The following is a 23,516-nucleotide window of genomic DNA, read 5'->3' as shown; positions in this document are numbered from 1 at the left end:
AACGGTCCGTACATTATGAATAAAACAAACCTGCAACAAATACGACATGCAAATATTACCCATGATATTACCTTTAAATTTTCTGACCACCTAATTTGCATACAGAATTGCTGGTTTTATTTCAAACGTGCATGCTATTATTTCTAATTTAATGCTATGGGGGTTTACTATTTACAATGACAACATAAAGCCATTCAGTGACCTCCAGTCGTCAGGTCCTGCAAAACTTCATTAAATTAGGTTCCCCCAGTTTAACAGTGATTTTAGTCTACATTAACGGCGTTTGTTAGAAGTGAGTGCTGAAAATAACAACAGAGAATTGACTGTGAAGTTATTTTAAGTTTAGGCCTGTTAGTGGTTCTCATTCTGTTTACTATGCAACGTGTCGTTGATCGGGGCGATTCATCTTTACGCGCTGAGTATCTTTGTGCGGTCACAGCTTGTTGAGAGTCGAGTGTGTTGCTAAGGAACGTTAGCTCGGACTCCGATCCAATCATCGTTAGAGAAGAATGTCATGCGCCTTGAACTGACCAACCAGAAAGCCGATAGGTACATACTTCCTGTTTAAGTTTATCCAGGCTGCCCCTTCTACAGACTCTATGTCAACCGACTTATTTTCTTTGCCCAACAAATCAACAAACGCTGTTCTGCTAATGAAATATACATTTAGGTCGTGACGAAAACGTTTTGGTTTCTCTTATGGTAAGATGAGAAATTTGTTGATTAAGTTTACAGAGGCTAGCGATGCTGTTAAGGTTAGCCAATAAGCTAAGGCTAATGTCAGGGGGATGCATAGGTTTTACTAGGATAAGTTGCCTATTGGATGACACGCCTACAATACACATCTAAAACTGCACCACAGTTGCTGTATAAATGATTTAAGTACATGTATTTTAAAGCTGAAATGGGCTGTTATTAATTGTGTTTGTTTTAGCAACTTGATTTAACTTTCACGTGCTTTAATATGCTGGTGAAAAGAGGTTACACACATGTTTTTTTCTGTGCATCCAAACCATAGACTGTAAATAAGGATGAACAACAGAACTCTAATTAACACTAATTAAGTGAAGCCAAGGCAAGTAGTGCTCCCCCAGGTAGCTGACTACAGTATAAATCATAAGCTCCACCTTACACTACTATACACATTTTTTTGTTGTTGTTATTTGTTTGTTTAGTTAGTTATTTGACATTATAGAACAGATTGTGACATGATGACTACCAGTTACCATGCCAACTGCTCCCAAAGGACCAATGAGAGCAGGAATAAAGTACAGTGTATGATCCAACCTTTCTTTGTAACTGGGGACAGTAGAACAGAGCACAGTATTAGTAAAGCAAAAATGCAAGTGAATCCAGCGGAAGTATGGTCAAATATTCAAACAAACAAACAAACAAATAAACCAAAACTTGGTAGTGCAGAAATTTCTAACTCGATTGACTGCACACACCAGCCAGTGCAGGGATGTTCAGATATTCGGATTCTTCAAGGTTGTTTTCAATTTGCCCTGACTCCACACATGACATTATGGTGTTGGTAATAAAACCACCCTACATTTCATCTATATGCATACTTGGGGGAATGGCATGCTATTAGAAATGACACTGTAATAGAAACCGTGTTGACGCGTTGTCCATATTTATATACAGTCTGTGTCTCAAACACACCCTGAACTCTCCGTCACCTCAGTGGACAAGGCTTTGACTAACCTATTTTCAGTGTCTTTTGATGTGCTCACTGGCATTGGTTATAGATTGTAATCACTCATTGTTTCACAGAAGAAAGCAATGAGAACCCGGTCAAGTTCACCTCCAATTCATGTGCACATCAATGATGCCACACCGGTACACGTACATGTGAAGAGCCAAAGGAAGAGTCCTGCCTTCTCACCTCAGGTTAGACATTTCACTTGTTTTCTGATTATATGTTGTGAAATCTGACATTTCTACTTCATCACTATTGCTCAGCCTGTAATTCACCCTTGTATTCATACAGTGTAGATTTTATATGTAAAAATGCCTGACAGACAGCAATGACATTCATGACATTTTACAGGGGAAGACTAAGGTCGACAGGGGAAACCTTCGTACTACTGCTAAGGTCAAAACTCGAGTGCCATGGGTACCCCCAGGAAAGGCCTCCATACCAGATGCTTCGTACAAGTGGGAGGTAACACACTGAAGTAAATTATACCCAAATGCCATTCACTGTAAGAATTATGAAAGACTGTTGTGAAATAGCTCATCCAGTCAAAGATTCCCTGCACTGTATTTGTCACCAAGGGGCCAACACACGTTCTTGAGATCACGCCACCAGTCCCTGAACTAGAACCTGAAAACTCCCAGTCTGTGCTGCGATTAGCTGACCTCACATCAGAAGAAGAGGAAGGCCTACATGGACGAATCAGCCAATATGAGAGGAAGATAGACAGCTTGCTGACAGAAGTCAGCTCTCTGAAAAATGAGGTTAGTGTCTGCTCTTTTTTCAGTTTGGACTCAGCAAGCGTTCATCGCATATCCTGCCCTAAGTATACAGTGGAGCCATTAAGATTATTCAATGAAATTTGCTATCCAAAATTATAGCATAATTCAACACAAACCCCTCAATGGAACCTTTGGTCCTGTGCTTATTCTAAGCTATCAATATGTATATGCGCATTTCCATATCCAGAAAAAATGGTTTCTTGAGAGTACTTCTACAGAAGTAAGTAACATCATCAGAAGCAGGAGTGGAGTACTTAAAATGACACTTTGTATCAGTGAAAACTATTCCCATTAATACGAAATGTACAAAACACTCAACTTGGGATTTAGACCAAAAACTGTTTTATAGAAGTAGTTATCCAGATACAGTGATGTCATCTCTCATCAAAAGATACAGATACCGGAAAACAAAATAAATGTAGAGCAATAAATATTACTGCTGTTCTGAAGGAGAGAATTCAAATACATTCTGAATGTCATGGGGAGCCAGTGAAGGGATTGACTGATGAACTGTTTACTGGTTAAGATCACATCTTCTCAATACTATCTATGCAAGAGCAGAAACACGCCAATCGACCCATGGTTCGGACGGTTCCTTAGTTAAAAATTAGTCCACCTCATGATACATGAGACCCTGAGTTAAGTCTATTAGCCAGTTATTCTTCTTGATACAACACCCTGGTATATCCATTTCTTATAAAAAATGCACAAGTGCACTTTTGAGTTTTAAAAAACACAGAAACCCTGTGTCATATTACAGTGGCTTTTATTACCATTACCATGATGCCATGTGATGGAGTCATGGCACAGAGAAAACAGTGTTGCAGAGTCCAAATATCTGATCCTCCCTGCATTGGCTCATCCGGCGCGTGCAATCAATCCAGTTAGGATTTATGCACTGGCTATATCCATTAGTAATAGATTGTTTGTTTATTTCCGTCTGTCCATGTGTGTGTTTGCATATGTGCGCTGTGTGTGTGTGCAGGTGGAAATGCAGAAGAAGGAGCATATTTTAGAGCGTCAGTCAGATCAGCTGAGTGTCTCCCAGCGGGTGATTGCCGAGCAGGAGGAGGAGCTGGCTGAGGTGACCAAGGAGCTGAAGGAAACAGAGCGGGAGAACACTCGATTGCGCCAGTCCATGGAAAAGATGTTATATTCGGAAGAGACTGAATACAACAGGTGATAAAACCGCTTACAGTCCTCTTGGTTTGGCTTTAAAACCTGAGAGGGTATGGAGGCATGCAGCCACGAGACAATAATCCTTGTTTTAGCCATGTTTTTACACAATATTTAATACACTTGGTGCTGAAAAGAACAAATCTGTGATTACAAAGAATTAAAATGAATACAATCTACTCTTTCTGACTTCTCTCTGGAAGGAAGAGAGTTGATCATTCTTGTTAGACATGCTGTGAGTGTAGTGTAAAAGATGTCCTTGCAATCTTGGTGTTATTTTCACTGGCACTTTCCCCTCTTACAAACTGTTAGCACTGTCAAAAGGACAATGTAGTCACTGAAACCAGTGAAACAATAATGAAGTATTTCTGTAGAACCTCAATAACAACATGTAATATACTATATTAGATCAAACTTCAAACAATACAACTTTGTTTTTGTCTTGTCCCTTGCAGACTGAACAGAGACAGTGCACAACAGGACAAAGGAGCTCTGCTCAGGAAGCTGATGGAGGCTGAAATAGACGGAGCAGCAGCTGCTAAGCAAGTCTCAGCCCTGCGAGAATCTGTCTCCAATCTGTGTAGTTTTGGTGGCAGTGTGAGTATTAACTCTGAACTTTATGTGCCCTTTAATATAAAGTGCACTCTAAAAACAATGCAGCTATAGAATTCAAACAGCTGTTATAGTATATGATGCAAATCAGTTATTTTCCCAAATCCTTACCTTTATCCCTCTCTGTTTTCCTGTTTGCTGGTACAGAGACTATCTGGTAGTGAGTCTTCAGTCTTGGCCCGTCAGAAGGAGCTGTTACTACAGAAACTGGAGACTTTTGAGGCCACAAACCGAACATTGCGGCACCTCCTCAGAGAGCAACATGGATCCCAGGTATTGTGTGTGATGCACCTTAAATGCGTTTTAAATAGAGGGAATGACACGTGTTAACTTGTATTGTGTTACTGGATTGGATCTGAACAGATGGAATCCATCCAGTTGTCAGAGCAGAAGGATGCATTACTCAAGAGACTGGCGGATACGGAGGCTGAAAATGCTGTGAGTTTAATAAACGCTACTATAAACGCACAAAATAACTTTATTTCATTTACATCAGCTGAAAATGCTGTGAGTTTAATAAACGCTACTATAAACGCACAAAATAACTTTATTTCATTTACATCAGCTTAAATGTTTTGTCTCCAAGACAAACTGATACATGCCAGTCTTTTTCTTACACATCTTCTTCTTTTAATGTTGGGCATTGTAGTTTTGGCCTGTGAATGAAATGTGCTGTCTAAAGCTTGCTTCATCTTTCCTTTTACAGCATCTTGTGGTGAAACTACAAGAGAAAGAAAGTGAAGTTAATCAACTCTCCAGTCTTTTAGATAGTGAGAAGGTACTGTGAGCATAGCTGTTGCTATTTTATGTGTCTTCTGTTGTACATACAATAAAGTAAAATCTGACTGAACCACTCAGTCTTCTAAAGTACAATACGCAGTTATCACTGACGTAAATTCTTCTTGGTTTTGTGACTGCAGAAGAATGCCAAGAGCACCGCAGACTTATCCAAGAGTCTGGAGTCAACAAGAGCTCATTTACAAGGCCAGCTCCGCAGCAAAGAAGCTGAGAACAACCGACTCACTGTACAGATAAAGGTTTGTCATGGGTCTGTCTATCCTAGCACATGCCATCCTGAGTCCTTCTCTTTCACAACTCGTGGTGTGTATTGTAAGTAAGTACATACTTACATGAGGTTTAATGGATTTGGTTGTTAAGGCGTGTGTGTAAACTTGATGAAATTCTTGGTTTTATTGTTGCCATTGGTTCAGAACTTTGAGCGAGCAGCCAACCAGCAGAAGGCAGAGATGAACCATCTGACGGAGCAAGTGATGAGACTGAAACAGCGGGCCAGCACAGACCGCGATGCTCTTAAACAAGCCACTCGAGCCCAGAAACAGCGAGCTGAGCGATGCGAGGACACTGCAGGCCAGTTGAGCATTCAGCTGCTGGACATGGTAAGCTGTGTCACAGTGCACCACTGCGAAAAATAACTTAAGACATATTAATCAGAGATGTGATGTGTCTGTGCTAGCCCCTGTAACAGAATTGAGCAAAAACGATCTATAATGACGAAAGGGTATTTGTTTTTTTGTTTGCTTTTTTATTTCCTTTAATAGGAGAAGCAGTTGGCTGATGCCCTGTCAGCAGCTGAGACTTGGCAAAGTCACCATGCACAAGAAGCAAAGGAAAAGAGTAAACTAGAGATTGAACTGTCGGTGTTAAACAGGTAACAGCAGCTCCATTGTGCCTACAGCTATTGACAGGTAGAAGTGTGGTTCTGATAATGAGACTAGAGATTTTTAGTTTTGTGTATAGCAGCTGTTCACAAGTGAATGGCTGAGTAGAAAATAAAGACATCACCATAAACATAGAGACAGCACATTCAAATGTGAATCTGGCTACAGAAATGTGACAACAGCGCTACAGATTCACAGCTAAACTGAAACCTTTCTAAATAGCACACTGTCATTATTATTGCTATTAGTATATGGTATGGAACTGGGACCTATACTTGGATCTATCTTCCATCCGCATTCCTTACTTTCATCAGATGTGTGGGAGATTTTCCTCAAACTGGACAAACTGCGTGTCATCAGAACAGCATCATTTTGTGACAGAAATACACGAATGGTTTGGCCAGACACATAGGACATGAGGCCTGTTTCACAAAAGTGCATATTTCAACCAGCAGTCTGTCTCACAATGACTGTCTCTCATGATGCATGTAAATTCTACAACTCTACAATCCTTATTGGTTGTTGGTTGTATGGTTGTTCTCTTGACAAGTTAAAAGCGAAGAATTTTCATGAGGGAAGATTTTATGTTGCATGTCATGCCTTTCCTTCTCTGTTTCTACCCGGCTGGCCTTCAGCAGATGGGTCCCTCCATATGAGCTGGGTTCTGCTCAAGGTTTCTTCCTGTTAAAGGGAGTATTTCCTTGACACTGTCGCCGTCAGGCTGAGGTTTCAGGCCGTTTTTTTGTAAAGCATCTTGAAACAATTTGTATGTTGTTGTCTAGGACAGACTACAAACACACGAGGCGAAATGCACAAATGTTTGGGTTGTTTAAAGTTAATATTATAGACAGCTGATGACCTGTGTGTACAAAAAAATGGATCCATTTTATTTGTGCCTTACTGGTAAGGAGAACTACCAAGAAATTCACTACTGGTAATGATGCTGCATTGTTAAATAATATATGACAATGAACAATCCTGAATGTTGAATCTAAGGCTGTAAAAATGAGAAGTTGTTAATTGAGACAAGTTCCATAAAATCATTTGCACTGAACAATTTGTCTGTTTGTGTGAGTGGCTTCAGGATAAGTAGCATGATTGATGGAAAGCCCTCAGTATCACGGAATCAGTAAACTGGATTCATCTGGAAAAGAATTTTTTTTTAGAGTGACTTTCTTGCTATAGATGAAAACATTTTCTCGAATCTTCTCTGTGTTGCAACAGTCGTATAACAGAGCTCACTGAGCAGCTGCAGAGCATGGAGGATAAAGGCAGAGCAGAGAGAGAAGTGCTGCTGGATCACCTGCATGGCCTGACCTCAGAGAGCACTGCGGCCAAACTAGAGAACCAGACCCTCAAGGTGAAACAATTAGCAAACACAGAAAGCTGTAATTCACTTTACAGGGAAAACCCATTTGTTGACTGTTATCTTGATGTTGCTCAGATTAGAATTTATACATATTAATTGGTCCTTTGAGTCATGGTTAATGTCTTTTCTATCGCCATTTTTTATTCTAACAGACTTACACAGACATATATTACATTAGGAGGATGGACTGTGCAGTTAATTTAATAAGTTATGACACATCATTTGATGTTGTTTGCTCTTCTCAGGCGACAGCGTCTGCAGTGGAGGAGAAGTTGGCCATGTCCCAATCAGAGCTCCAACAGGTCAAAGCTACAATCAAACAATACAAAAGCTTGCTGGACAGCTATAAGGTGCAGGTATGTGAAGCTAACATACTACTCACTCTCTACACACAACAGTAACAGACTGTGATTGTATAGCATGAATGTGTCCTGTTTTTTGCTCTGTGAACCAACTCGACGCAGGTTGGAAAAACCCGGGCAGAGGCAGATGAGTACTGTGCTCGACTAGCTCAGGTGGAGCAGGAAGCCCAGGTGGTGCAGAGGCAGCTGCAGTTGGAGATAGAGGATGTGCGCAAGGAGCTTCTAGGCCAGCTGGCTCAGCTGGAGCCTCTTCCCGAAGCCTTACGTCGATCCCAGCTCCAACTACAGGAGGCTCAAGACAGGGAGCGCAGCCAAGAGAGACGCAGTACGGAGCTCAGCACAACCCTGACTGATCTCCGCATGAAGGTCACAACAATGAATTTGAAGTTAGCATCGAATAACAAAGAATGCTGTGGCTTCTATACCTAGTTTTAGATTATTGTGTAACACATAATGTTTAAACGTTGTCTGAAAAGTTGGTTAGTACTAATTGTCCACTTTGGTAATGCCAAACTTTCTGAAAATTTTATTAGATTGATAACCACATGTGTTTGTGGCATAAGGTGGAATTTGTCTTGGTCTCAGAAATAGAAGATGTATGCAATATATACATCTTCTTATTTAACTCTGGACCTAATCAACGCCGTGGAAAACATTGATGGTGGTGTCACATAAGCTATAAAATAAATCATGTGTTTTTTTAAACTGAGCACCTGATGCTTTAACCCATAGGTCTTCAATAGGGGGTCTGTGACCCCTAGGGTGTCCGCGGAGGTACTGCAGGGGCTCACAAAATCTTTGGTTGATTTGACATTTTTATATATATTTATATTTTTTTCATTTTCCCCCACAAATTTAAAGAGAGCCTATTCAGTTTCCAGGTGAAATCCCACGTATGTATGTATGTTTATGCTTACAGCAGTTTCGCAGCCCTACTGTTGCACATGTGTGAAATGAAAAAAATGAATATTTGAACCAGTGCATTATTTGAATAGCTTAATATTTAACATTGAATTGCAATGTATATTTATCAATAGCACTAGGCCAAGTTTAACATAGAACACATATAGTTGGTAGAGGGTCCCTACTTAATCTCTCCATCAGTTTGGGGTCCTTGGCCTAAAAAACGTTGAAGAACCCTGCTTTAACCTCTTCTTATTCATGGTGTTAACATGGCAGTGCAGAAACACTTCATTACCTATCAGTCAAGAGTAAGGACTAAACCAATTGATATGAATGTGCGCACTGCTTTTGTAATTATTTAACGCAAACCAGAAAATTCTGTCTTTAAGGTTGCAGACCCATATTAACAGTAGAATTGATTGATTTATTTGATAGTGTTTTGTGTTGTCATTTTAAATGCATAGTAGTCTACTATAGAGGTGCATTATTTGATATACTGTATATACAGAAAACAGGCTGGTGATGTTGATGTTTCACGTCTCTTGAGGCTCACTCGTGGCTCTTTTTTGCACACCCATACACAAGTTTTATTAGACTTGTGTATCGTGTTGACTTATTACCCACTTGGTGTTAATTCATTTACAGTCATCTGATAAAACCAGTGTCTTCTGTTGTGTTAGGTGGAGACCCAAGGCAGCCAAATGGAGCTTCTTAGACAGAAGAACAAGGTGCTGCTGGAGGAGAACAGACAGCTTCAGCAACGAGTGGAGAGTTTGGAAAGGTCAGTCACGTTCTTCTGCTTCTTTTGCTGCTCCACTGACGCTGACACTGTCCAGATAATACAGCGCATCTTTAACATGTCAGCGTGTGCTCCCACATGCTTTTTCTAGTTGTTACTTTTTTTCATAATCAAACCCTTTGTCTTATCTCTTTATTTCGTAATTTTACAACCATTTAATTAACCAGGCAATATCTTTCTGAATTGTGCATTTAAAGCATGATAAACAAGAGAGAACTTGCTGTTGATGAGAAACAGTGCATGTGTTAAGTCTTGTCCTGTGTAAATAAAAAAATTGCCTGCATTGGAAGCGTACAATACTATTTGTGGCTATTGTAGCATTGAGCCCCTTGCTTGGCACAGTGATTAGCAGCAGAAGGTTTGGTAATTTGTCTTTCTTCTATCATATCCCAGAAAGCTGGAGGAGGCTGGCAGTCAGAACAGTGACCTGCAGACTGTCGTTGCCAAACGGGAAGAGACAATCCACAGCAATCAGCTCCGTCTGGAAGAAAAAACAAGAGAATGTTCTATGTTGAGCCGGAAGCTGGAGGAGGCTCTGGATGATGCTCGCCAGCAGGTCTGAACCTCATATTTTCACACAGTGCACATAAAAACAAGACCTACCAACAAATCACAGTTGGACACAGCTGTATCCTGTTAAGCATTAGCAATGCAAGGAATACAAGATTGACAGTGATGAAATACTCAACAGTTTTAGTTAAATGTCTGTAGTGACAGTCAATGAAGCCAAGGACCCTGTGTTTTTGTATTGCAGTATTTTAGCTCTGGACACTCCTGTTTTAGACTTAAGAAAGAAATAAAATAGAGAATGGTGTAAGCAAAATATGTACAGAATTATCATTATGAACACATTTACAAAAATAGCGGGCAAAACAGAGTCCAAGGGGATCCAGTTGTTGGTCTGTTGCATGCCAACAGTGGCGTGGATCTTGTCTCGTGCTGTTGCCTTGTCCGCTGAGGGAGGGATGTAAACTCGTGCATATAAACTTACCTTCTATAAAGGACAGTAAAAAAAAAAAAAAATCTAATCAGATATGTTGTGAGCCCCTTTCCCTTTAAAACAATAACAGTTGTCATGGGTTCACCTGCACACATTTTTTCAAGGTACCAACACCTTGGAGAACTTTCTATAGCCCTTTATTAATCAATGGCAGCTTGCTGCCCTATAGCAAGATGAATTTGGAATGAAAACATCTCCAGTATCATCTCTAGTTTAGTATAGTACTGTGATAACTCAAATGAATTCTATTAATGCCAATATGACATATTTATCTCCAGATGTCAGACACTAGAGAACGTGCTGCCAGTAAAGAACGCTCCACCCAATCCAGGATATTGGACCTAGAGACCCAACTTAGCCGGACTACCTCAGAAATAAACGAACTGAGACGCAGCAAAGATGAGGTAAAGGCTTTTTAAACATTTTAGTTAACTGGTGACTCAAAACTGTGTAAACCCTAACCCTAACCCTACCCTAACTTTATACATATGCATTCATGATTCTTAGGTGGAGCGACGGTACAAGAGCCGACTTCAGGACTTGAAGGATCGTCTGGAGCAGTCAGACAGCACCAACCGAAGCCTGCAGAACTACGTCCAGTTCCTCAAAGCCTCCTATGCCAATGTGTTTGGAGACGTTGCCCTCAGTACCTCACTGCGGGCCCCTTCACCCACCTGATAGCACATACTCCTACACAATGATATGAATTTGAGGTCACATTGCATTAACATCCAAACTGGGCAATCCGATTGCAAATGGCAAGCTTTTATTGCTTGTGATCACACCTGGCATTAACATGTGTCCTCAGCCAGCTCTTCTGACCCGATCTCAGTTTCATCCTCTGTATTCAAATAAACATCACTTGGGATGCAATAGACTAATTCAACAACTACTATCTCTAATTGATCACCACCACTGTTTCGGAACCACGAGCAGTGCTGTTTTTCGTGTGTGCATCATAACTTGGGCACATGCAATAAGTTATTAGGTATTGACCTCTACCTTGATGCTACTTATTTTTTAGGCCTACATAAAACTCAGATTATTACTCCGAACCTAGAACCTTCCATCCACTCTGTAATCTCCACTCTCAGAGATCAAATCTCTCAATTGCGTTCATATCTGGTCACTTGTGATTGGATTACCAAGGACAGATGTTAATGCAAGGTCTGAATGAGGCCTGACTGAACCTGATTTGAAGATTTGCTAGTTAGGGCTACAGGCTTTGAGGAGTATTATGGTCCGTTACCCGGCTTCTTGTTTAACACCACTTTAACCAGGTGAGATGAAGAGTAAGAGTATACGTAGAGCGTCAGTGGCATTTTTACATTTTAGGGAGCCTTACTCCAAAGCGGAGAGGATAACATTAAAAAATGGAATCTAATATTTTTTTATAATAAACCCCTGCAGAAATTTAAGGTGCTTCCCAGAGGTGGTATTTAATAGTATCAAACAGTATAATTCTACTTAACCCCTTTCCCATCACTCGTCTTGGATGCGTCCCAGAGAGATTCCGTTTACATAGGCTTTAAGTTATTTAGATGGAAAAGGTGATTGGTGGTCATAATCAACATTAACTTCACCTATGCCAAATGCTTTACTGAATTCATTTCTAACACCTTGAAATACTTTTCACAAAGCATTTGACATAAAGTCATTGTGAAAATTCACATTTGATTGCAAAGTGGAAAAGGATGTACAGTGCAAAATGTATTTGATACATTACAGATATACAGCAGATCTCCAGGACTACTTTTTGTCACGATGACACACATAAACACAATCACTCTAGGTTTATATATATATATATATACACCAGTATACCTATATAATTATGTGCTTGTTGTTTTGCACATATACATATTTGCAGCCAACCTATTGCTCCATGACACAATATTTAAATGTATCAATTCTTTAGGATTTTATGGAGCTGAAAACATTGGTGCTATCACTGTCCTTTGGCTGGTACAAAGCAGTCTATGTCGAAACAATTATTTTGGTTTACAGTCTCACATACTACATGAGTACATATCAAAGGGTATCACTCATGTTTTCAATAACCTTTTTGGAGTGTATTTAATAACTGAAAGATTTATATTCTATAGAACTTTAAGCAGCAATAAAACAACAAAGTCCTTGAAACTATCTGAAGAATGAAGGATGCACACTTGTTGTATTGTGTTTCTGTTATATGGTGTGAAACTGACATTATACAGTTTTTTGTATTGGTCCAACTGGCATTAGCGATTCAGTCTTTTGTTAAATTAGTTGTAATGGAATACAGAGCTTTTAAGTTACACATAACTTTTTTTTACAGTGTCTGTGATTTTATATGTAAAATTCACAATGTAATCCTATAAACTAACAACTATTATATTACTAATCATACAATATTTTCAGGAGATGAAAAGGCAAAAATGTGGAGGCATTTAATTATTGTTATTATTTTTTTTTCGTATTTTTAGTTTATATTGGAGCACTGAAGTTGAGATGAAAATAACACAGGCAAAAGAATATAACTACCAACACATAACAGCTCATGAATAGATCTTTTCTGTCTGCTAAGACCTTGTGGTAATCAGCTGATGTTGCCACAAACAACACTGATGTTAAAGAGGGAGATCATTTTAGTTTTCAAATGTTTTGTATTCATGGCTGAACATAGACTGAGTAGCTCATTATTCATAAATGAGTCATCATTGAAAGTCCATATACATGTAATGTATAATGCTTTCAGCACTAACTATATGGCTGCAGTGTACAAGGATAGAAGCACAATATCTTAGTATAATAAAATTAAGACATTCAGCCCTGCACTGCACTTCATTGACTTGAGCATGAGCAGCAAGTGGTCCTTCTTCCTTTGCCTTTGAGTGTATCCTTGTATTGTAGAGCAGGATATAGACGTCTGGAAAAAGCATGATTGACTGATTTAATTAAAATTAATTAGTCCAACTTTCAGTTCTACCAAAGCCGCCGTCACTGCAAAACAATGTAATAACATGGTGACATTGAACTGACACAACGGGTCGTGGTTAGGCATTACCTCGGCTTCTTCCGGCAGGTGTCGGTTCTTTCCGTACAGCTGCAGAAAATTACGTCACACTTGGCTAAAAAAACAGCCATCTACAGCGAGAGAGAGAGCAGCCACACAATCCTTCGTCGTCGATTCCTTCGGACAACCATCTTTTCGCAGGCTCATTCGTAAATAGACCGAGGTACGAACTTGCTTATATTTTTCCGTTTGCCATTTAAGATTCACTGCACCCTGTATATTGCGCTTTTGTGGTTGCTCTCTTCTTGTAATTCAATTTTGTGTTGCACTGCTGCTCCGGATTCGCTAGCCCGGTGGCTAACGTTAATTAGCTGCAAGCATTCCCATTGTCAAATGCTGTTTGTGACACTAGGTAAAATATATTGATGCTTGTCTGCTTCCAGGGTGTTGGTTAAGATGTAACGTTAATGTAAATGTCATCATTAGCCACCCTCCCAAATGACATTAGCTCTTATTGAAAGCCGTGGATATGTGTGGCATTCGAGTAAAGTGGTCGATTTAAAGCTGCATGTCGCTTTGTGTTAGCTCACATATTTATTTTCCCGTCTGTAAAATGCACCATTGACGTTAAATTGTTGCTATATTTTTTCATATGTTGACATGAGCGAATGTAGGCTTATGGTTTTGTCATAAGCCACGCTAAGTAGTCCTGTAGTTTACGATGTAAATTTGCAGAAGCTTAACCAAATTACATGTTAATGTCCATTGAACGTACTGTTCATGCACCGTTTGTGTATTGTGTTTTATGACTGAGAGAACCGAAACCCGATGGTTTTAATGTGGCTTGGTTGTGTGGGTGGCTACATTAGCTTGTCGGCCATGGCTGGAAGGGAGCCGCCCAACCCAGTTCAATCCTTTGAACATATGGCTCCAGCTGTCACTTCTACTACTCTACAATTGTAAAACGCAGACAGTACAGCAGTCGACGGATATTTTGAGTTTGAGTAGAGACAGCGTGTCAAATGTACTGTTATTCCCAGGCTTAACAAGCCTTTAAGGAGTGCAGCAATGCTGTTCTAAACGCTGAAAGGGTGAATGGCGCTATGTTGTTAACACAAAGAAAATTTGCAGTTGATAATAAGACATTTTGGACAGTATAAAAAGAAGAGGTAAGGTTTCTATCAGGCTCTGCTGGGGACTGTCCCTGGAGCTGGCTTTGTTAGGGTGGTGCCAAGTTTTTTACATACCGACTGTCTCTCCAAAGGAATTTGCCATTTCACACTGGTATGTCACAGGATCTGGATGCAGCAAATGGTATTGGTTCTGAACAGACACTCCTATATTGGACATAAAAAGCATCAGAACGGTTGTATTTCAGAAACTTGGGATGACATTATGCGTTCACAATTTGAAATTTTAGTGCTTAATCATCAGCCAGTGCCATTTGGCTATTTGATTGTAAATGAAAACTGTTTTTTGGTGGATTTATATATGGATTTATATACTCCCCTATCAATCCAGTTTCATGTTATTGTGTGTGTTCTGGTTGTACCGCCAAGAAAAACACACACTGCAGATAACAGGTTTCAAATTTGGGGTTAGGGTTAGGGTCAGCCTCCAGCAAGTGTGGCAGGAGAAACTGCTGGGACTTTGAGAGAATTACTGACCTAGAATAGGTCGTCAACAGAAATGTAATGAAACTAAATTGAACTCTTAGTGGGCATCATCATTGGGAAGCATTCTATGTAAACACACGAAGAATGCGTTCAACTGTCAAACTCTCAGACAGGAGTCTACAGATGCTCCCTTGCCAAATTATGTTTCTTGCACTGCTTCTTTTAACTAGATTCTCTAGAAATGTTTTATACTGAGAAAGGAATACGTGCCACAGTAGGCACACAGAGCAGTGTGTCTAGTTACAGTAAAATCTACAATGGCAGTTGACCGTAAGCTTTTCTGTCTTTAAACCTGTGTATTCTCTTCTCCAAAAACTAGCCAGCCCTTGACAAGCTACCAGTTATACTTTTAATTGTAACTGTTACGCCACCATGACCCGAATAGAAAATAGGCCCCTTGTCTCCGGGGTTGTCAGGTTTGCTGTTGAGCCTGCAGATACATTGTAGCCTGCTAACTCATTTTCATTCTGCTGCATGAACTACTTTCAAGCTATACTTACCAGTCATTAAGAGAGTCTTTATTTCATCTAATATATTGTCATTATGTAGTGCCTGGGCTTCTCTGCCATTATCCTGATGGCCTTCCTGTAAAAGCATCTTCTTATACTGACTACTAACTGCTAATGGCTTTTTATGTTTGTTCTATTAATGCTATGCCCTGTAGCAAGCCCACACAGATACGCAACATGGCAACGTTTACTAAGCCCAAACTCAAGGTAACAACCATGTTTGCGTCACCGCTGTGTGCCTCTGTGTGCTTGTATGCCAGCTTGCATTTTCTTGTCTTCGGGAAAGAAAATTCGAGAGAAGTGGTGATGTTGTTTTTGCTGAGTAAAAGGATGGTAGAAGGCTGAAGGGAGGGGTAGGAGGTACAGAGGAGAGAGAGAGAGAGAGAGACGCATAGGCTGGGCAAAATCTTGGCTTGCTCTTTTGTACAGCATAGTCACTGCAGGTGCAATGCGTCTGTCTATGCTGTCGAGTAGATGAGAATTCTTCAATTATTATCCGACTACCACCGAGTGTGCTACGGTCTACAGACACTGCTGCAGACTTTGACTACCAAGATGTAACCTTCTGATCCATCAAGATACAAGAAAAACCGAGGACCCAGACTAGATTTGTCTGGTTTATGCTTCTGTTTTGCCATCCGGACAAACTCTGACACTTCAGCTCTTTCAGTAAGAAGATATAATGCTTCATTTAATTTGAGTGTCACATGGATGTGGCTGTGAATCTGAAGTCTGCATGCTTTTGTCTGGATTTTGATTGGTCTTGGTTCACACTGAGCCAGCACTTCCTTGTCTGTGAATAACTGTACTGTATTACTTTCAGCATGGGAACGAGTTTTGATTTTTACTGCATGTGTTTTGTAGGGGGGGAAAGTCTTTGCATGAAAGTGAAGTGTAAACTTAGCTTTGGAAATCTTTTAGTAAAGTTTATTCATACATTTTAAAGTCAGACATTTTCACTCCTTGAGAAAACTGAAAGGTCAAGCTGTGACTCCGTTTTTTTTCAGGCTTGATGTCCTTAACATGTACTGAGTAACTACATTTACGACATTTACAATATTATGAAAAGTAAAAGTCTTTGTCCGCGTTCCAAAACATAGAAAATGTTTTATGGTTAGCTGCAGGTTGCGTAAAGTTCAGCTTGAAGAAAAGGAAAAGAAATATTGTCCTCTGTTCCTCCTCAGGCCAGTCCCATGAGACTCCTCTGTTTCCTGCAAATTCCTTTAGCCTCCACCCTCTTAGCCTGGCGTCAGTATGACTCCTAATCATCGTAACTGGGAGTTGCTAAGTGAATGACTTCATCCACTGTGGATATCTATTGAAAACAGAGGGTTTAGGCAAACTCAGTTCAACCGATAAATGTACTGTAACATAGCTGTATTCTCAATGTCCTGCTACTGCCAACATACGACTTCAGCACAAGATTTCCTGACACATTGTTTTACACTCTGCAGTTATACTTTTTTTTTTAACTGAGGAGTTTCTCCTACTGCACCGACATTTTACTTTATTAATACGGTCAAATTCTGCCAGACGCATGTCGCATTTATCCTTCACTTGAAATGCATCTTCCTTGACCCTGTCAAATCCACCCCCAGCTGTCTTTTAAGTATCTTCCCAGTACCTTTAGAAATGTTTAAAGCCTTTTAGATCGGAGTCAATTTGTTGTACATAGCGGGCTATATATAATATATATAAGGATATTGATTATACTGGAAGGGAAGCGTAGACCTTAGTAGAGGATGTTCAATGATTTAAATAAATCCATTAAATGGAATGAATCAATAGCTATTGCATCCACCCACACTTGTGTGTCATCTCCTGGCAAATGAACTTTTCTTTCCACACATAGAGGTAGCATGGAGTCTAAACAGTGCCTCTAAAAAATACATCTGCAAGCGATGATAAAAGATGGATGCTCAGTCTATATATTTTTTTTCTTAATTAGTGTTAATTCTGATTTATATAGACAATTAATTAATTACTGGGAAGATCTTGTGTTTTCCCCTTATTCTGTTGTATACTGGAACATTAGAGGATCAGTTGGTCTCAGTTTTTTTTGTTTTTTTAACTGCTGGTGTGAGGTGAAATATTTATATACATCTTAAATAATTTACAATAATAGAACTGGTAAAAATGAGATTAGAAGATGTCACAGTGTTATCTCACTGATATACACCAGCAAGTACTGGCATTCCACTCCAATTCTGCTACTGAGTGGTGCTTATAAATGGCCTGACGCACTGAAAAAATACTTCTAACCAGCAGCAGATGCTTTTTAAAACTTGGCATTCCACTTAAGTTCCTTAAATAATTGTTTAACCCTACAGCTTTTGGCACAGGGGTCACAAATATTTCTCTATAGACCACAGCATATGTTTCCCTTCACAAGAAACTTTTGTCGACAATTTCCAATTTCAATCACATGAGTTCATTGTCATAGCAATTTCACATCTATTGTTTTCGTGCATGTAATAGTGGACTTTGGAAGGCTGCTGACTTTGAACAACCAGCTCCATGTTACTGTCAAAGTTTCTCACTGTACATTAAATATTAAATACGCCAGGAGGAATGGGAGCGAGTGTTACATGAGCACAGTCATTCATGGAATAGGAGCCTGGTTGATACCAGTGTCTGTGGAGAACAGAAAATCCCCCTCAGAAGTAGCAGTGGTGCGTGAAAAGAGTGACAGCTGTTATCTGCTGATACAAAGTGGAAGGAACTGTTATCAGCCGTTGCAGTACTCTATTTAGGTGTGTCACAGAGCTGTTAGTGACCTGCTCTAACATAAATTTGGGCTAGTTTTTCAGATATATTCAATTTAAGTTCCAAATTGGTTACAATCAGAATTTGAACTGAACTAAATAATGCATTTGAACTTTGTACCTCACAGCTCACAAGCTATCTTGTCCTTATAAAATAATTTGGTTGTCATGTGTTTATAAGACTGTTGTGTCATCGCATTTTTGTAACATGAGGTGTCATTGGGTGTAAAAGTAATAATTTCTCTTTACTAATTAACTTATACAGCTTGCATGAAGGTTGTTGTTTGAACAGACCTCATAGATGTAGCAGTAGTGAGCAATTACCCAAACTGAGATGACTAAACTAAATGGCAGCAGAATTTCCAAGTCACAGCACACTGGAGTGCGAAAGCCAAATATTTGTTTAGACTTTAAAGGAATTGAAAATTCAGCTTTTACTTACTTGGGATAATCATGAAGCTCAGAAATTTCTAACTAAAACTGTCTCACTAAAACCTCTTAGCTAAAAAGAAAGATCCTTGTCTTGCTGAAGACTGCAGCCATAACGAAAAGACTTGATGCCTTCTTCCAGTCCTATTGATTTGCTTCATGGAAACAAGCTCTTTGACTCCAGTCATTTCACTACCTTAGAACATTTACTCTCCAGCACTTATACTTGGTATGAATTTCCATTTTCCTGTACTAGTTTTTCTAAATATTTTTGATTTTGTCCATGTGTATTCATTGTGTGCACTCTGCAAAACAAATTCACCAAGTGGGGTAATAAAGGGACACTGAGCCTAAACATGACAGAGATGATAAAGATAAAGTATCTGTCGCCAGTCCTCTACCCACGTGCTACTGACTGCTCTACACTTTCTGTTATATTTCTCTTGGAGAAAAACCTGTCTTGTTTCAGCCATGCTGCAAAGGTCATTTACTACCCTTGTTCCAAAGTCATATGGTATTTAAGTGAGTGGTGTTGAAGTTACGAGGATATGACGCGTATTTTATCGGTGTTCTTTAGCTGACATCACAGTACAAAATGAGACTGAGTTCAGTTAAATCCCTGAAACGACTTAAGCTCTCTGTGAACTGGGGCAGAGATGGGGGGAGGGACTTGTTCAGGTCGTCACTTTTTCTTTTTTTTTTTTCAGGCAGTGGGTTGATGCCTCTAATCGGCTTACAATATATAGTAATTCTAGGTTGTTGTTTCTGTGTATGCGTAGTCTCATTTGGATACTTGCTTGTTTGAAAGTCGAATGGTACCACTAATGGGTCCAAAGTGCTCTGGCCCTGGACAAAGAGCTCATGCACTGCTGACTCCACTAATACCAGTATTCAAACATGGGCCAGAGACATTCTCACATCCATCAATTGCTTTTTGTCTCACTGTTTGCAACATCAACAAAAACCCATATTCATCTAATACTAGGTCTATCATACCCCATTCACATTGAAAATACCAGTTTGACACAGGATTTTCAGACCCAGGTCAACCCATCATTGGTGTGTTTTCACATTGCCAGCAGTCCTGGGTCTGACGTCTCCCTGTGAAAGCTGCATGTGTCTTTTTCCTCCCTCTCATATGTCATCGCAGCGACACCGTCATGCTTGCACATTACCTCAGAATCTCCTCTTCTCCACGGATGCAGAGCAGCTAGCAGATCTCACGGTCTCACCAGTGCACTGCCATGGTCGATAAAAAAAAGTGTGAGATATCGTTATACAAGCTGTATAAAAACACTGCGTGTGAAGTCCACGTCAAGATTCCCTGGTGCACTTTCCCAGACATGATGTAGGGGTCACCTGTGTGCTACCATTAACAATCGTGTAACAGCATATTTGGTTTGTTTGCTTGAAAAAAAAATTAACAAAAATCTCTTCAGAAATCGGTCTCTTATGGGAGTCGACCAAATCTTTGCTGTTTTGTGTGTTAGTGGGTGAGCTCAGTATTCCTGTTCACATCGAAGCCAAGCTGAACCGATAAAATCTCCAGTCGATTGCCAGGTCATTCGACGTTTTTTCGTGCAATGTCAAAGGGGCTTCAGACTGTGCACACTCTCCACTCAGCCTGGAGGTCAGCTGGTTGCTTTGCATTTTGTTGACCTTGGTTAGACGGGTCAATGTTGCTCTCCCTCTTTGTTTCTGTTAATGAGTGGTGTATAGAACACACAGAACAAAGCATATAGCATAGCAGGTATATGTCATATAGAACAAATACATCCTTATTTACTCTTTGGTTAAAAGCTTTGAAAGTATTTTCTTGTGCAAGCCACTAAGTATATGATTAATGTTTCACTGCAGTGCATCCACCATGATCTCCCCGTTATGCCGTTGACTTCAAATAACTGCTGAACAGATTTTTTTTTCAAATATGCAGACTGTTGTCCACTGCTCTGGCTGTTTGATTGCCCAACTCTTGAAACAAAATTCTGTGGATGTCAGATTACGATCTTGTTTGAGGTTGCACTGTTCATGGGTCCACAGACACAGTGGACAGAGGAGCTGACTGCAGTGATCTCATTGTGTAGCGAAGCCTAGTTACTATTCACAAACGTTTGGAATTTCCGCCCCCACCCCATTTGGCTTTTTGTTTTTTTGTTTTAGCTGTTGAAGTACTTGGCTTTAGAAGGGATTCTGGGTGGGTGGTGGACAGTTGTCCTTTACATCCTGCCTTCATATTGCAGTTTAGTTGAAATAAAAGTTCAGATGTCCTTTCCTTCATTTCCCTCTAATGCTTTTATACTCTGTGGGAAAACAAAATGACAAACTCTACTTAAGTCATACGAGGGTTTACTGTGTGTGATGTATTCAAGAATGGAATGGAACAGACATAATGTAATTGTAAACAGAAAAAACAAAGACTGAGTGCTTCAGTCTAATGGACGCAGCAAGAGAAGCTATTTTACTGGATAGACAAGACAAGATAGCTTCTGAGTTTTCCCTATTGAACTCTATGTTATTCACCAACTTCAGAAGTCCGTATTTTCGGCTACAGATGTTTTTGTTGTATGTATGTATGTTGAAAATTAAAATTTTATTTATTTATTTTTTATTTTATCATCCTGTTTTTTCCCAGAAAATGGACACAGCAGGAGTCAAAGTGCTGGAGACAGCTGAAGACATCCAGGAGCGGCGGCAGCAGGTGCTGGACCGCTACCGCCGTTTCAAGGATCTGTCGATCATGCGCCGGCAGAAGCTGGAGGACTCTTACCGTTTTCAGTTCTTCCGCCGTGACGCTGATGAGTTGGAAAAATGGATCCAAGAGAAGCTACAGATTGCCTCTGACGAGAACTACAAGGACCCCTCCAACCTGCAGGTCTGTCATTTGTTAGTCTTGTAGTGCTAAATTTTAATTCCTTTTAACAGTGTAGATACATTTATTCAATATATGTACTTGATATCACATTCTTTCTCCACACAGGGTAAGCTGCAGAAACACCAGGCCTTTGAAGCTGAAGTTCAGGCCAATGCTGGGGCCATTATCAAACTGGATGAGACCGGAAACCTTATGATCACAGAGGGCCACTTCTCCTCCGAGACCATTCGAGTAAGGCACATAATGAAGAAGATGGTGACTTTATGTCTAGTTATGTGTAAGATAAAGCACTTGTGTTCATGCTGGGCTGTAGGGCTAAGCTGCATCTTTAGGGAATAAACTGAATATTATAGGAGATGGAAACACACATACAAACCAACCTTGCCTGGTTTTGTGTACTGAATTCTTGTTCACTTTTAACTGTCCATGTGGTTCAGTCCTACACGCCTTACCGGACACAACAGAGACCCATAGTTACAAGTGTCAATATGGCTGAGTATATACAAGTAGGTGTTTAATTGCTGTGTGACTCCTGAGTGCTGTGAAAATTCTTACTTGTATGATACATTCTGATTCAGCCTTTGTAGTCCTCTTTCCCCTTTTGTCATTCTGTACAGAATTAACTGGTGGTTTTATGCCGCTTGTTACGTAAAGATCAGCTCTTGAACCCTTGCACATTGGAAAATGTCTTGACTCCAAACAACAGTACCTTTTTACAGGAATTTCCTAATTTGTCCCTCTCATAATTCATCATTCCTTGCTTTTTCCTTTTCACCGACTTTAAATTAAACATTACACTTCTCTGTTATGCACTAGACCCGTCTGGAGGAGCTGCATCGCTTATGGGACCTCCTCCTACAGAAGACAAAGGAGAAGGGCATGCGTCTGTTGCAGGCCCAGAAACTGGTTCAGTACCTGCGTGAGTGTGAAGATGCCCTGGACTGGATCAGTGACAAGGTAAATACTGCAAGGAGATCAAACAAATAATGTTTAGGTATAGATACATTCTGTGTTTATTAGGACTTTCGATAGATTAAGATATTAAATTACCGTAGTTATCATACAATTAATGCAAATCGAGTGCACTTTTGTAATATGTACCTGGAAGGGATGGACTTTTTTTTTTTTTACTTTTTGTTACTCTACACAACATTGATCTGGTGCTAACTGTGTCCGCATTCATAGTAAATGCATGTAACTTTGTTCTTGAGAGAACCATAGATGGTAGAGCTTCGTAGTAACTGTTAACCTATAATGTAAAATACAGCTAAGTACCTCAACTTGAGGCTGGTCTCATTTAAAAGTAACTGAGTTTAAGTGTTGAAGATTAAAAGCCAGTGTAAGTGTAATAGTACCAGTTTAATTGAGAAATGAAAGCCAGTAAGGTATTTTGTTTGGTAAAAAGTGATATTTTTGCTTTACTAATACTTGGTAAAGAAATACATTTTTTAAATGTTGCAATAATTAGCTGTAGACAAATATATCAAACTTGTTTATCCACTTTAATCTATAGGAGGCTATGGCTACTTCTGAAGAGTTGGGACAGGATTTGGAGCATGTCGAGCTCCTGCAGAAGAAGTTTGAGGAGTTCCAGACAGATCTGGCTGCCCACGAGGAACGTGTCAATGAGGTGAACCAGCTGGCAGCCAAACTCACCCAGGAAGCCCATCCAGAGGTTGAGCTCATAGTTCGCAAGCAGGACGAGGTCAACGCTGCCTGGCAGCGCCTGAAGGGCCTGGCCCAGCAGAGGCAGGGCAAGTTGTTTGGGGCTGCAGAAGTGCAGCGCTTCAACAGGTAAACAGTAGAAGAACAACATGTGATAAGTCTGTTGATTTGAGTATTTATCTGTATGTAAAATGCACATTTTTTTGTCTTCTTGGTCATAGTAA

General features: G+C 39.9%; 2 protein-coding genes across 11 annotated transcripts in view; both read left to right on the top strand.

The window, feature by feature from the left end:
• The first annotated feature begins 562 nt into the window (after positions 1-562).
• odf2a (outer dense fiber of sperm tails 2a) lies at positions 563-13,189 on the top strand. The gene is made up of 19 exons (XM_047569736.1): positions 563-702; positions 1,777-1,893; positions 2,054-2,167; positions 2,281-2,463; positions 3,467-3,660; positions 4,113-4,254; positions 4,417-4,542; positions 4,633-4,707; positions 4,976-5,047; positions 5,190-5,306; positions 5,481-5,666; positions 5,829-5,938; positions 7,173-7,308; positions 7,563-7,673; positions 7,782-8,045; positions 9,263-9,363; positions 9,775-9,937; positions 10,660-10,785; positions 10,889-13,189. The coding sequence occupies exons 1-19, from the start codon at positions 700-702 to the stop codon at positions 11,057-11,059; spliced, it is 2,511 nt and encodes an 836-aa protein (XP_047425692.1). The 5' UTR covers positions 563-699; the 3' UTR covers positions 11,060-13,189.
• A 285-nt stretch (positions 13,190-13,474) lies between these two features.
• sptan1 (spectrin alpha, non-erythrocytic 1) overlaps positions 13,475-23,516 on the top strand; it is a 30,200-nt gene continuing 20,158 nt past the window's right edge. For 3 of the 10 annotated variants that reach the window (XM_047569735.1, XM_047569734.1, XM_047569726.1), the window contains exons 1-5: positions 13,475-13,599; positions 21,388-21,627; positions 21,733-21,858; positions 22,444-22,584; positions 23,141-23,421. In XM_047569735.1, the coding sequence (XP_047425691.1) occupies positions 21,391-21,627; positions 21,733-21,858; positions 22,444-22,584; positions 23,141-23,421 (785 nt within the window). In that variant the 5' untranslated portion in view covers positions 13,475-13,599; positions 21,388-21,390. Of the gene's footprint in view, positions 13,600-16,074; positions 16,231-21,387; positions 21,628-21,732; positions 21,859-22,443; positions 22,585-23,140; positions 23,422-23,516 lie in introns of those variants that run through there. The other 7 variants (XM_047569728.1, XM_047569727.1, XM_047569725.1 and 4 more) reach the window with 3 other exon arrangements.

Source organism: Mugil cephalus, chromosome 19, assembly GCF_022458985.1.
Source record: "Mugil cephalus isolate CIBA_MC_2020 chromosome 19, CIBA_Mcephalus_1.1, whole genome shotgun sequence".
Lineage (NCBI taxonomy): Eukaryota > Metazoa > Chordata > Actinopteri > Mugiliformes > Mugilidae > Mugil > Mugil cephalus.
This window is presented reverse-complemented; position numbering and strand designations above follow the sequence as displayed.